Here is a 12667-nt window from a genome sequence, read left to right as displayed (position 1 = left end):
CATCCAGATAACAGGACTGTGAAAAATCTACACTACTGTGTTAAAGCAAAGCAGCTCTGCACACAATAGAAAGGAAACTTCTATTTTTCCCTGGTCTTGTAGGTTCTTTTATACCTGCCAGAAACAAATAGTCCTGCCCAAGCTGGAGGGAGAAAAACATTGGGCCCCAACCCTTCATTGTAATCAAGGAGGCCCTACATAGATTCAGGAGACTCTTCAAACTGATCCAACTTCCGGACTTGGTGCCTGGATACAAAAAAAAATAGCAAAGATACACTTCCAATGCCTATGGCTCTTTTATCTGCAGCTCTCCCTTCACAAAGTCACCATGCAATTCTTAAAGTAACTTAATTGGGTCTCCAAGGAAAAGAAACATTTTTCTTTCTAATGCCAAAAAGAGCAGAATGATCTACTTGTGATCATCAGCAACTCAGTTATGAGATGGTTAGCTTCATGAGGAGATCTAAGAAGGACAGTAAGACTAAGGACAATCAGCATCAGAAGACACCCCTCCAGGAGAATTAACAAACACACTGCCTCCTACACCTAATGCTCTAACTCTTATGGCACACACCAGTTCTGAAAACAAGCAGGCCAGCTGCTGACAATCCTTCCATACCATGTCTATACTGTCAAAGCTTTCTGATCAGAGAAAACTACTCTTTTAATCAGATACATTTTTGTTTAAAAACCAAAAAACTGAAGATCTGCAGTGAAGGAAAATTTATTTTCTAACCCTCTTGTGAGAGCGGAATAATTTTCAATTATCTTTTCCAACAGAAACTTAAAAGGTCACTGCTGCTGATCTAATAAAGGCAACATGCAGGACTTACATCTTTCAGAGCTGACATCTCATGTGCAAAGGCCCTGTGCACTATTTAAATCTGTGTTAAGGATTTATTTCCCAGTCTTTGCAAGAGAGATAAGAACGATTCTAATCATATGCAGCAAAGATTTACTGAACAAGTTGCTATTTCAAGTATGCAGAAGAGGATAAAGTTGTACATTCGGTAAGAAGCACAATGAAGTTAAAATTTTAAGAGGAGTTGAATTGTAATCAGTGTTCAAAATTTATTTTTAAACAATACCACAGCCCAGTTAAGAACTAAAAGCAAAACAATAAAGATCTTCTATCTGTTCTGAGTCTGCTTCATCCTCTTTATCTTCAAAGAGGGCCAATACTTCCCTGCACAACACCACAAGGGCCATGGAATGCCATACAGGCATTCCAGCAGTAATTAAAAAATGTAATAAAATGTTAGTCTCCCACTAGATAGTATTTATTTTTTCTTATTGAGGTACATCTTCAAAGAAAGAAATCCTGTTTATATTGAGTACTTTCTTTGTCTTTATTGCAAGGACACTCATTTACATTACAATCAGGAACATAAGGAGCTTACCTCTCAGCACGAAGGACTCCACTGTAGTAGGGGTGATCCCATGGCATCAGCATCTGAAAGAGAATTCCAGCTTATAATTACAATAATGGACAACAAGTGAACCCAAAGTAAAAGTTTTGCTTCACTTGTGTATTTTTGCAGTTTCAGCAAGTCACAGAATTTTAAAACATAATGGGAAACAGTTAGGGCTCAAACCAAAAATAGCATCATATACCATAACCTGAAAACTTTGTTAACACTTCTTGAAGATCGGTCTTCTCATTCAACTATATGATAGGACTTCATATCAGATTTCAAGAAATAGACTCAGTTCAAATAAAAAGATAAACCTAGATATGTACAGCATTAAGATATAGTAATATCTTATTACTTATCAATGTAGTATATAAACTAGACTTGAATCTTACCTAAAGTACAGCCTTTATTTCTCAAATGAGTCAATTAATTCAAAGCAAAGTGATACCCCCTTTCACTGCTTTATGCTCTGGTTATCTCAGTATCACTTTGTAAAAACCAACAGCTCTCTCAATACTTGGTTTTAATACAGCAATTAAGTAGTCAGAAAGCATTTGAAGCCAGAAGAGAGAATGTTTCTAATTCTACTACATCTTGTACAGTAAAGTAGAAATAATTGTAGAACATGTACCTTACTTTTTATAAAGAATTTTTATAAAGATATTTTTTTAAAGAAACGAAACAATCACATATGGAAATGTAACTTACTGAATTGTGGGGGTTGAGCTTCATTTTCATCTTTGTCATCATTTCAAAGTCTTTTTGAGTTCTGAAAAATATTTTTATGAGGAAAATGTTAATGGAAGATTTTTGAGCAGTGAAATACAGTACATGATAATATTCGATCCTAATAAAATGTCCATCATCAGAGATTTATAGTACTATTTAAAATGACTATACAAAATGGCAGACCCTCATACAAGAGTAGAAAAACCTTTTCACTCTGCTTCTGCCATTCAAGTACTTTCAAATTAAGTCCCTCTTCTTTAGGTTGTACAGCTCCAAAACATTGCCATTCTTACAACACACCTCATTTATACCCAGTGGTGCGACTGTTCTGTGCTGTGTGGAGCTCAGGGTGGCAAGAGGGACAAACAGGGAAATTTGTTTAGAGATGCAAAATATATGGAGTTGTGCATATGGCATGAAGACCAGGAGAGGTGTTCTGCACTTCAACTTGGTCTTCTTGTTTGCTGTTCACTGCATTTCTTACATTCAGTCCTGGGTGTTCTCTGATCACAGACACAGAATTTATTCTAAGCAAATAGCCTTCTCTCAAAATTTTGGGGAAGTCTCAGTTTTTGTTTCATTAGAGCACATAATAGCAGCACTGACTAATTTATTAGTGCACAAGTCCCTCTATTCTTGAAATAAAGAGTATGGTTAAAAAAACACTTAGTGAAAAAGACATACCTTTTAGACAACTGCTCAGAAAGCTTCTCCAGAAATTGTCTTACTGTTTCTAGATGGAAGGAAAAAATATTAAAATTATTTTCCCTAAAGGATGTTAAATTTACATGAGAATATTCCAAACCAAAATTCCTTTAGATTTTTAATAAATTACTCCATTGACATGATTTCAAGAGAATTTAGTACTACATTTACTTTGTTACATGCTGAGATAATGACACCTTCATAATCTAAGGGGTGATCATCAATTCTGAACCAAAACACCAGATCCCCCTCAGTGAGTACTGTTATTTACAGTTGCACTGAGTATGGCATAGAGCAAAATGTAACTGCAATAAAACACTTCACTGGAAGAAGTATGTGTGAACTTAGCTAAAGAAACTAACAACCTTTAACCTCACACGTTACAAATCCAATTTCTCAACATGTCCTTCCATACATGCCTTATACCTGGATTTTTGGCCATTGTTCCCTGAAGAGCCCTATGAGCAAAGGTGTCGTAGCCAACCAACTGTGCCAGGCTGTTTCGGCTCGCAAGCAATTCCTCCAATCGAGCCAGCTGCTGAGTGTTTGAGTGGAGGAAAATCTTGTAAGCAGCTTCTCGTACCTAATACAAGGAAAAAAAAAAAATAAGCAAGTTACATTGCTACAGAGCAATTTTTAACTGTAAAAAGTGATGCAACTGAAGATCTGGCACAACAGCACTATTTCACTGATACTGTTGGGAAAAGGCCTAAAGCCTTTTAACCATAGTAATTACAACTGCTTGACAATTACAGCTCTCTTACCCATTAAAACTGGAATGAGGAAATGCAGTGAGACAGCCTAAGATATCAAGACTGCCAAAAAGGGTCCTGCTCTCTACTCCTGTCAACAGTTTCTCATCAACTCCCTCTTTATGCCAACATCTGTGCTTTTCAGACCACTCTGTGGGCTGTCTTAACTCATTAAAACTTCTGAAAATAAACCCAAATTGTTCTCTGCCTATCAGTTAAGTTTGCTTATGGAAGGATCTGAAAAGAAAAAGAGATGGGGTCAAGGGAGAGTAAAGAGAGGAAGAGAAAAGCCTTATTTCTTTTGTAGTAGGAAACTGTTAGTCTGTCCATCTGCCCACAAACTTTCTCCCTTTCTCATGGTTTTAGATAGTTTGGGTCTTTTCATGACTGAAAATAAAACTACCTGGAGACTCACAAAATTTGATAAAATGCTTTTATGTTCCACAAACCAATCACATATAATTTTATTTTCTACATATGGAATAAACTCAAGAAATCCAGCAACAACTTATACTTGCCTACATCTGGACTAAGCTTCTCTCTACATAGTATAAGTGAAGGAAGAAAACTGGAATGTTTTAATATGCTCCTGATCCTAGAATTGTATCTAAAAGTCTAGGGAGCCACTGCCACATTTCAATGAGTCTAAATTAATTTTACATTTATAACTCTAAATTAATTTTTAGAAAAACAACATTAACAATAACTAAAGTAAGATTTTTTTTTTCGGAATTCAGGTTGGATGGAACTTTATGAGGTCTCTAATTCAATCTCCTGTGCAAAGCAGAGACAGCTATGAGCTAAGACCAAGTCACACAAAGCTTTTTCCAGTCTGGTCCTGAAACCCTGCATATGGAGGGTTTCTGTGCATGGGAGAGACAGCATGACCTCACTATTTCACTGCTTGGGTATCGTGAGCAGGAAAAGCTTCTCCAGCTGGCACTTCTTATCTCAACCTGTGACTTTTGATACTTGTTCTCCTAACATGCACCACGCTGAAGAGCATGGCTCTATTTTCTCCATGTCATCCTTGTAGGTACTGGCAGGGTGCTGTCAGGGCCCCCTCAAACCCTCTCTGCTACAGGGTGAACAAGCCCAAATCCCTCTACCCTTCCTCACAGTGCAAGCACTCCCATTACTGCCCATCTTGGTGGCCTCCTGAAGAGTGGGGGTCTGATCTCTTCCCTCAGTCTCCAAGAAGTCCAGATGCTGTTGGTCCCTTTGCTGCCAGGATCACTGCTGGCTCATGCCCAGTTTTCTGCTCACCAACACTGGGGGCCTCTGCCAGCCAGGCAGTCCAAGCCTGCCCTATAACCAGGAATTCTTCATTTCCAGGTGTATGATTTCTCTCTTATCCTTTTGGAATTATGTAAGACTGCCACTGAACCATTATCCCAGCTTTTAGGCCACTCCGAATATCAGCCTTGACCTTCAAGTGTATTGATTGTTCCTCCCTATTTGCTCTTTCCTGCGAATCTGGTAGACAAGCCCTCTTGTCACTTCCTCTACATCACTGATAAATGTGTTAATGAGGGAACCCAGAATGGACCCCTGCAAGAGTTCCTCCACTACCAGTCTTCCTGTAGGGTGCATGTCAACCACTATTCTCTGAGTGCGATCATGAAATTAGTTTTTTCACCTGTCTGGTTTTCCACCAATCCAGCCTGTAATCTCCTACCTTGGACTAAAATCACTGATGAACATTGAGGCAAAAGAAAGTGATGAGCATCTCAGCCTTATCTGTCTGCTGCCACTGTCACCCACCTTACCCAGCACTGAGTCCATGTTTTCCTTGCTCAGGCTTTTAGAACCAATACAGCAGTAACTGTCCCGTTGTTTTTGATGTCCCTTCCAAGTCACTGCTGCAGCTGAGCTTTGACCTTCCCTACATCATCCTACACATACAGGCAATGTTTCTGCATTCCTCCCCTGGATCTTGTACCTGCTTCCACTCCATGTATGCTATCTTTTAGAGATGAAGCTTTGTTAAGAGTTGTCTTCTTGTCAAGCCTGGTTCCTGATAACATCTGCTTGGCCTTCTAAGGATCAGGATGCACTGAGTATCTCAATACTCTCACGTGCTTGGAGGATGATGCCTTTAGAGAACTACCTGCTCTCTTGAGCTCCTTTACCCTTCAGAACAGCATTTTATGGGATTCTACCTCTGAATAAATTGAAGTGTGAATAAATTGAAGTGAATAAATTGAAGCCTAAAATACAGACTGTATTCTGCCCCTCTTCCTCCTCCAGCCTTTCAGGATCTGCACAGCCATTATTTCATACCTGCTACTAGCAAATAAGCCATTGATCATTACATTCTACAAAAGTTTTTCCTCGTTAGTAATAACAGAGCATTTGCCTAACTAACACATCAAATAACTGATATGCACCTCTGGCATAAAGGATGCTAAAGCAAAGTGAGGGAATACAAACCAGATCATCAGGACAATCAGCATGTAGACCAGCAACTCGTAAGTAATTGCCTTCAGCTGTAAAATTATACCGAATATGTTCTGGCAAAACATGTTTGTCAATCTTGTTGGGAATGTGAGTTCCTATCAGAAATTCATTACATAAATCCAATATTCTGACGTTGAGGTCGACTGCCTTTTTACGCTGTAAGAAAAATAAAGCAGAAAATAATATCTTCAGACACAGTACAAGAAGAACTCAAAGTTTTTAAACCTTAGAGGGCTCTTTCAAAAATGAAGCAGAAAATACAACACTTAAGATTATACCTACAGAATCAACAAAGACATAATCCAGGGCAAGTCAACAAGATCAGATTCTCACAAAGCATTGAAATTTCAAAGAAAATGCCCCTGTTTCTGCAGTAAGAAAACGTACAGTGGAGTTCAAGTAGAATTTACATAAGCTTTGCTAGCTTGTAACTGATTGCTATGTAAAACATTGAATAAAAAAAGAAGCGTCTTTGAGAGAGATACCCTAAAACACATATAGAATTAAGTTGTCTTCTTCCTGTTTGTATTGTGCTGTTTTCTGGAGACTGTAAACTATTTACAGTATTTCAATCCTTCTCTTAGGAGTTTGTGGCTTAGAGTTTTATCACCATCATTACAGTATTTCACACATTTAATCATGCAAGATTTGCTTCAGTGAACTTGCTCACATTAGTAGAGTATGGTCTCTATTGGGTTCATAGCTAAAAAAAACAAAGGCTGAGGGTACACATACAACATAACTTTTAGAGTCCTAAGAATGGCAATGTGATCTCTGTCCTCCCATTCCCACCCTTTATCTCTAAAATTTATCTTTGAGTTTTATTTTAAGAGGCAGAAATTCTTTGTAGCAGAAGTAAACTTCAACTTACACCAGGGAAGGATTTATAAAGTCTTAAATGAGAATTGAAAATAAACACTGAGCAGCAAGCAAGAAAAGTGGGATAGGCAGAGGAGGAAGAGAAAAACATGCAAAAATAAATGAAATTGTAACTGAAAGGAGATGAAGCACCATAAAACCAATAGTCAAATCAGACATAAACCCGAGAGCTGAAGTTTCAGGGTTGTTCTTTGGACAAAGAAATTGCAAAAATATATTCTAGAATCATTTTCTAGGTCACAGAACACCATTAAAACCATGATCTTCAGAATAACTCTATAGCATCAGTCTGGTAGAAAAGCTTTTGTACAGATGTTTTTGGAGGGGATGACCCAAATAAAAAAGAAATTAACTTTATACAGTGACAGGAACAATGATCTGATAGAGCATCCATATCACAGAGCATGGTGTAAGCTGCTAGGTTTGGAATATCCATCACTAACTACTGCAAAACTATGTAATAGCTCCAAGACAGGTAATCAGGCCATGCTCAGATATTTTGAACAAGATTGAACAAGATTTACAACTTCTGGTTATGTGAGCACCCCAGGAGTGCTTGGACACACAACTTCTAACACACTACACTTAATTAATCTATCAACAAGGTGCATGGAGTGCTGCTTTTCCCTCTCTGTAAATATGTTGCTGTGACAGCTGAGCAGCCATCTTAAATATCTGATGTAGACACCAAAGAAAGAAAACAGGATCCCAGGACTTGCTTGTAACTCCTCAGAACTGAAAGGAATGATGAGGACCAAACTAGGAAGAACAACCAACTATGTAAAAACTTCCTTTAGAAGTGATTTAAAATAGACAAAATGAATCACTTCTAAGGCAACAAAGCTCCACACAGGACAAAGTGACCCAGAATTATGTGATTTCACATCCCACATGTTTCATTATCTGGTCTTTGTAGACAGACATATTTCTGTTCATACATTGTAGCCAGAAATTACCTTTTCTTCATCCAAATGAATGCCACTGATCTCAAAATCAAACATAAAAAGTTCTGCCACTCGCCTAAAAATACAGTAAACCCCTGTTAAAACAGCCTCATTTGATAGTAAGCATCATTTCTTAACAGATTTTGCTTTTAGTAGTTATTTATGCTTCATGTCTTCGCCTTTAGTAGTTATTTATGCTTCATGTCTTTCACAGAGAATAATGCCACACTTATATGAATCTTTTTATTAGAGACAAATATTTCCTATGTTTGAGGTCCTCAACAATTTACTCAGTGAGAAACAATTTGTCCTTTGTTGTTAGTTTAGTCATCTGCTTTGAAAATATCCTTCAAAATCATTCCAGTACCTTAATTTAGATGTTCAACCAATTTGTACAAATTACCATTTTAATTTCCTTTCACACTTAATTTATCTTAACATCAGAAAAATACCTTTCCAAACCTAACATCCTTGATCATGGTGAAAGAAGGAAGGAGGAAATAACTTGTGCATTAAGCTTGTCTAACCATGTCAGTGAATAAATAATTCAAAACTATAACTGCACAAACAGCTAATAAAACCTATTACAGCAATCATAAAGTAAGCTTTCAATAAATACACTGCTAAACTTATTTTGAAAAATATAAACTTCCATAAAGTGAAATCAAGTTATATAAGGTTCCCTAATTTCATTCCTAAAAATATTGATATCTACATTACAATACAGTATATAGTTTTAATCAAAAGAATATTATTGATGAAAATCTTAAGTTTGCATTTTTTTGTTCCTGCAAGATCTCAGTCATTCAGCATAAATGTATCTTGTGCTCTACAGTCACAGACATTCTCCAAGATTATACAACTACAAACTTCCTAACTCCTGTGCAGGTAATTTGGTAGTGACTAATAAATTAATAATGGAGATGTAGCATGTTTTCCAAAACTGCATTTATTAATTTAAGAAAACACAAAATACAAGTACAATAAGGAATAATATATACCATCTAAGAATCTAAATCTACAAGAGTCTATTTACAATCTATGAAGATCTATATGCATTAGTAAGTACCTGGTTTCTGGATCTAAGGTACTCATTACAGTTTCATCAGCTAGCAGACGTCTCAGACTCTGACACAGTTCAACATCTGTATTTAATCTGAAAAGATATAGAATAAAAGAATCATGTGTTAGCAACAGACTAGTATTTCAGTTTCTTGGTATTACTCATTCAAAGGCAGTATTTAGTAAAATGACATTAAAAGCCAAGGACTGTATTTTCAAAAAGCTTTCTGATACACAATCACAGTTAAAAAGTAAAAATTTCTATACAGAGCATGTGTGGACAAACCAGCATGGAAACAGGTGTCTTGTGCATCAGACAGAAAAATACTTCTGGACTGTATTTTGTGGCAATATGAACAAGTCTAACACTGCTTATATTTTTATGAACAAAGATAAACACGATGAGAGCATAAAGGTGGGAGAATGGTTTTCTAATTCTTACTTTGAAAACACCCCATCAAATTTGTGCTCAAATTTGCCATCAGATAAATGTGCTGCTGACTGCCACTGTGACAGACTAAGAGCTTACTATCCCCAGAACATTTCCACACATCAAGCACTGTCCCCATGCAGACAACACAGTGTCCATCAGATTTATCCTGCACTCCCAGGTGGGATACAGTGGGCAACAAAACACATGCACACAACAGTTTATGAGTCTCTCAAGATAATATGTGAATAATTTTTTCTTTCTACAAATTTTGTATCTGAAGTGGCATTCAGATATTAAAATCATATTGTTATACATGGTGTGCTAATCAAAGTCCTTAGAAATCCACTTTCAAGTATTTTGTACATAAACTTTGCAACCACTAGAGAATTGTCACAAGTCTTAGAAAAATGTTACTTGAGCCTTTGATGGTCCTCAGTGACATGAAGCCATAAACTGCAACTAAAACAGAAAAACCTTTCAGGAAATACTGTAACAAAACTAAACCCTTAAATATCTGTAACAGAAGACTGAAACTTTGTTCCCATGCATAAGTATTTTTTTGATTGCTGTTTTCATAGATGATCATACAGTAATTTTTAAAGCTGTGTATGAAAATAGAAAAAAAAAAAAAAAAACAAAGAAAAAAGAAAACATACTTCTCTACCACAGTACCAATGTTTCTGCAAGCTTCTTCAGCAGCCTCTCTGAATGCAAAGTCAGGGTGGGCAACTTTTACAAAATCAGCCTGATGCAGCAGAAGAAGAAAACAGTGAGGCAAAAACACAAATAAAAAAAAAATCCTGGCTTATAAATAAATTGCATTCAAGTAGTTCTATTTATATTAATATTTATTTCTACAGTTCTATGCAATCACTTAGGAGAATTTGCCTTTTCTTGTCTAAAACATAAAGCTGACTGGGAAACTTTGCTGACAATTATTAAACTACACAGTTCCTATTTCTTTCCAATAAACATCATTCATTCATACACTTCTTAAAACATTTTAAGTAGTGTGTATCTTAAGAGTCCATACAACACAGAGCTACTCCAACATATTTAAATGTTATTTAAAAAGATTTTTAAAACTTAATTTTCTAGTTAAGAAGAAAGTACACCACCAAATGTGCATACTTCCTAATAGGAAAAAATACTGATTTTTTGTAAAACTCAAAATATTTCAGGAGGCTGGTTCATAAGGCTAAAAGGATGCTAAAAATGGCTGGGGAGCTAGGGGCTTCCAGGACTGCTGACATGAATTCAGGGTGGTTTTAGCATTGACATGATAGACTTAAAATATTAAGAATATATTTAAAGTCTAGGAATATACTGAAGACATTAAGCACAATTTCACAGAAAGTACATGCAACAAGCTGACAGTATAAAATATTATTGCAGTTTGATTGAAAAGGCAGCCTTAGAAATGTTACATACTTAAAATTTTTAGCATTCCTAAGAATTCCTTTTTAAAATCCTGTATAATACTGACAGAAAAGGTGCTGAATGAAAGATATCAAAATTCTTAACAACAGATAATGATCACCAAATAACTTTCAAACAGTTCTGCAAGGCTGTGCATGTGTGAACATAAAAAGCCTGAATATAGTACCAAGGAGATAATTTTAACTCAGCAGTCTGATACAAAACTATGGTCACTGAATTCTGACACTAATGTTTTACTTAGGTATTGATTGATTGATTAAACAGAATTAGACATAGTCTATACAAAACATAAGAACTAGTGACTTGACACAGCTTATAGGTACTTTCAGAAGGAAAAAGTGCCCAGCACAAAAGATGTATTAATTCTACAAAAGAATAAGATAGGAGAACTGAAAACACACAGAGACATTCAAATGTGAAAACCCAAGTGACCTGAAAAAACCTATTCACTAAGAACTGATTTCAGTATGAAGGTTGGTTCTGCTTCCTTCCAGCAAAGAATGATGCTTTGATAAAAGATATACTTTGGGCAAACTTCCAGAGAGCAATATGAAATGCTGTATTAAGCTTAAAATTTTGTGATGCAGAATATCAGACCAAGTACTCTAAATCTGTGGACCACAAAAACTACGATCTAAGAAATTGCTGACTTTTTCTTCTGTTAATAAAAAAGTGGTAATGTTAATTTTCATCTGCTGCCTTTACTCTGAAAGCTCTTTATGGAACTTCACCTCTGAATGATCATAATTTAAAACATGCGCATTGCCACTGCAGCTTTACCTCTGAAATCAAAACTCTCTTTTCCACAATAAAGCAATGCTGGAGAGCTTATGCATTAATAATGCAACAGAAACACAAGATGATTTCACTGTTGTTTTTCTTGTTGTAGCTTCTATACAATTTTTGCACCTGTCTTAAAAATAACTGGACAGTTTATCAGGATTTGTACTTAGCTATCATTTGGTAAAAGCCTTTGTAATTCACTTTCAATGAATTTAATTTTCTGTCTTAACACAAAACTTCATGGAGCTGATCTGCTATTTACCACAGTGCAGAAAATCGTAAAATGGAACATGATGCAAGCTCAGCCCATTTAAAAGAATTTATGTAAAAATAAAAAAGGTAATGTACCAAGTCTGCTACTCTGCACAGGCTATCTGAAAGCTCATCAAAGATCATCACAGTCTCTGGCCCAGGTGGTGTTGAACACGCCTTTTGGACAAGCTGTTCCGATTCTTGCAATGCTTTGTGCTGTGCTTCTTGAAATCCTTCTGGACAGCTCAGTTCTGGAACACCAAACAGACCCTGCAGTACAGAACACAATGAAAACACATCACTACTGCCCTCCTTGATTTCTGCACCTTTGCTTCAAGACTGAATTGCCACTACAGAATTTTACCAAAATAACCCTAGCTAGCATATTGTAACACTTTACCAGTGTGCCAGCAGCACCAAATATCAAGAGATTGCAGGCAATAGGACAGTTGTCTCAGGCTCACTAAATGAGCCCCCCAATATTGGAAAAAGACCTCAAACAAATAATCAACAACTGAAAATGTTTGTGGAATGAAAAGTTTTATTCCTGAAGTTCCTATCAAGCTTGGCTCTGTCCCACAAGGCACGGTGAACACATTTATTTGTGCAGGGTAAATGCAGATGGCACTTAGGTTCTACATTTATGGAAGAGCTTTAGGGAGGTTCTACCACAGATCAAACAAAATTACTAATGCTAGCAGATAGAGAAGTTCCACAGTGCAGGCCTACAACAGGAAAAAGATTTCAAAGAACCACAGAATCCCCTGAGCTGGAAGTGATGCCTAGAGATTGTTGGTTTTTATGTATTTGTAG

General features: G+C 36.5%; 1 protein-coding gene across 2 annotated transcripts in view; it reads right to left on the bottom strand.

Moving 5' to 3' along the window:
* MIPEP (mitochondrial intermediate peptidase) overlaps nt 1-12667 on the bottom strand; it is a 66945-nt gene that overhangs the window by 51663 nt on the left and 2615 nt on the right. For both annotated transcript variants that reach the window (XM_015622252.3, XM_015622263.1), the window contains exons 2-10: nt 11951-12124; nt 10036-10124; nt 8954-9040; nt 7897-7960; nt 6035-6217; nt 3276-3432; nt 2829-2877; nt 2124-2184; nt 1401-1453 (exon numbers count right to left, since the gene is read on the bottom strand). In XM_015622252.3, coding sequence (XP_015477738.1) covers nt 1401-1453; nt 2124-2184; nt 2829-2877; nt 3276-3432; nt 6035-6217; nt 7897-7960; nt 8954-9040; nt 10036-10124; nt 11951-12124 — 917 coding nt within the window. The remainder of the gene's footprint in view (nt 1-1400; nt 1454-2123; nt 2185-2828; nt 2878-3275; nt 3433-6034; nt 6218-7896; nt 7961-8953; nt 9041-10035; nt 10125-11950; nt 12125-12667) is intronic.

The sequence above is a fragment of the Parus major genome, chromosome 1 (genome assembly GCF_001522545.3).
Source record: "Parus major isolate Abel chromosome 1, Parus_major1.1, whole genome shotgun sequence".
Taxonomy (NCBI): domain Eukaryota; kingdom Metazoa; phylum Chordata; class Aves; order Passeriformes; family Paridae; genus Parus; species Parus major.
This window is presented reverse-complemented; position numbering and strand designations above follow the sequence as displayed.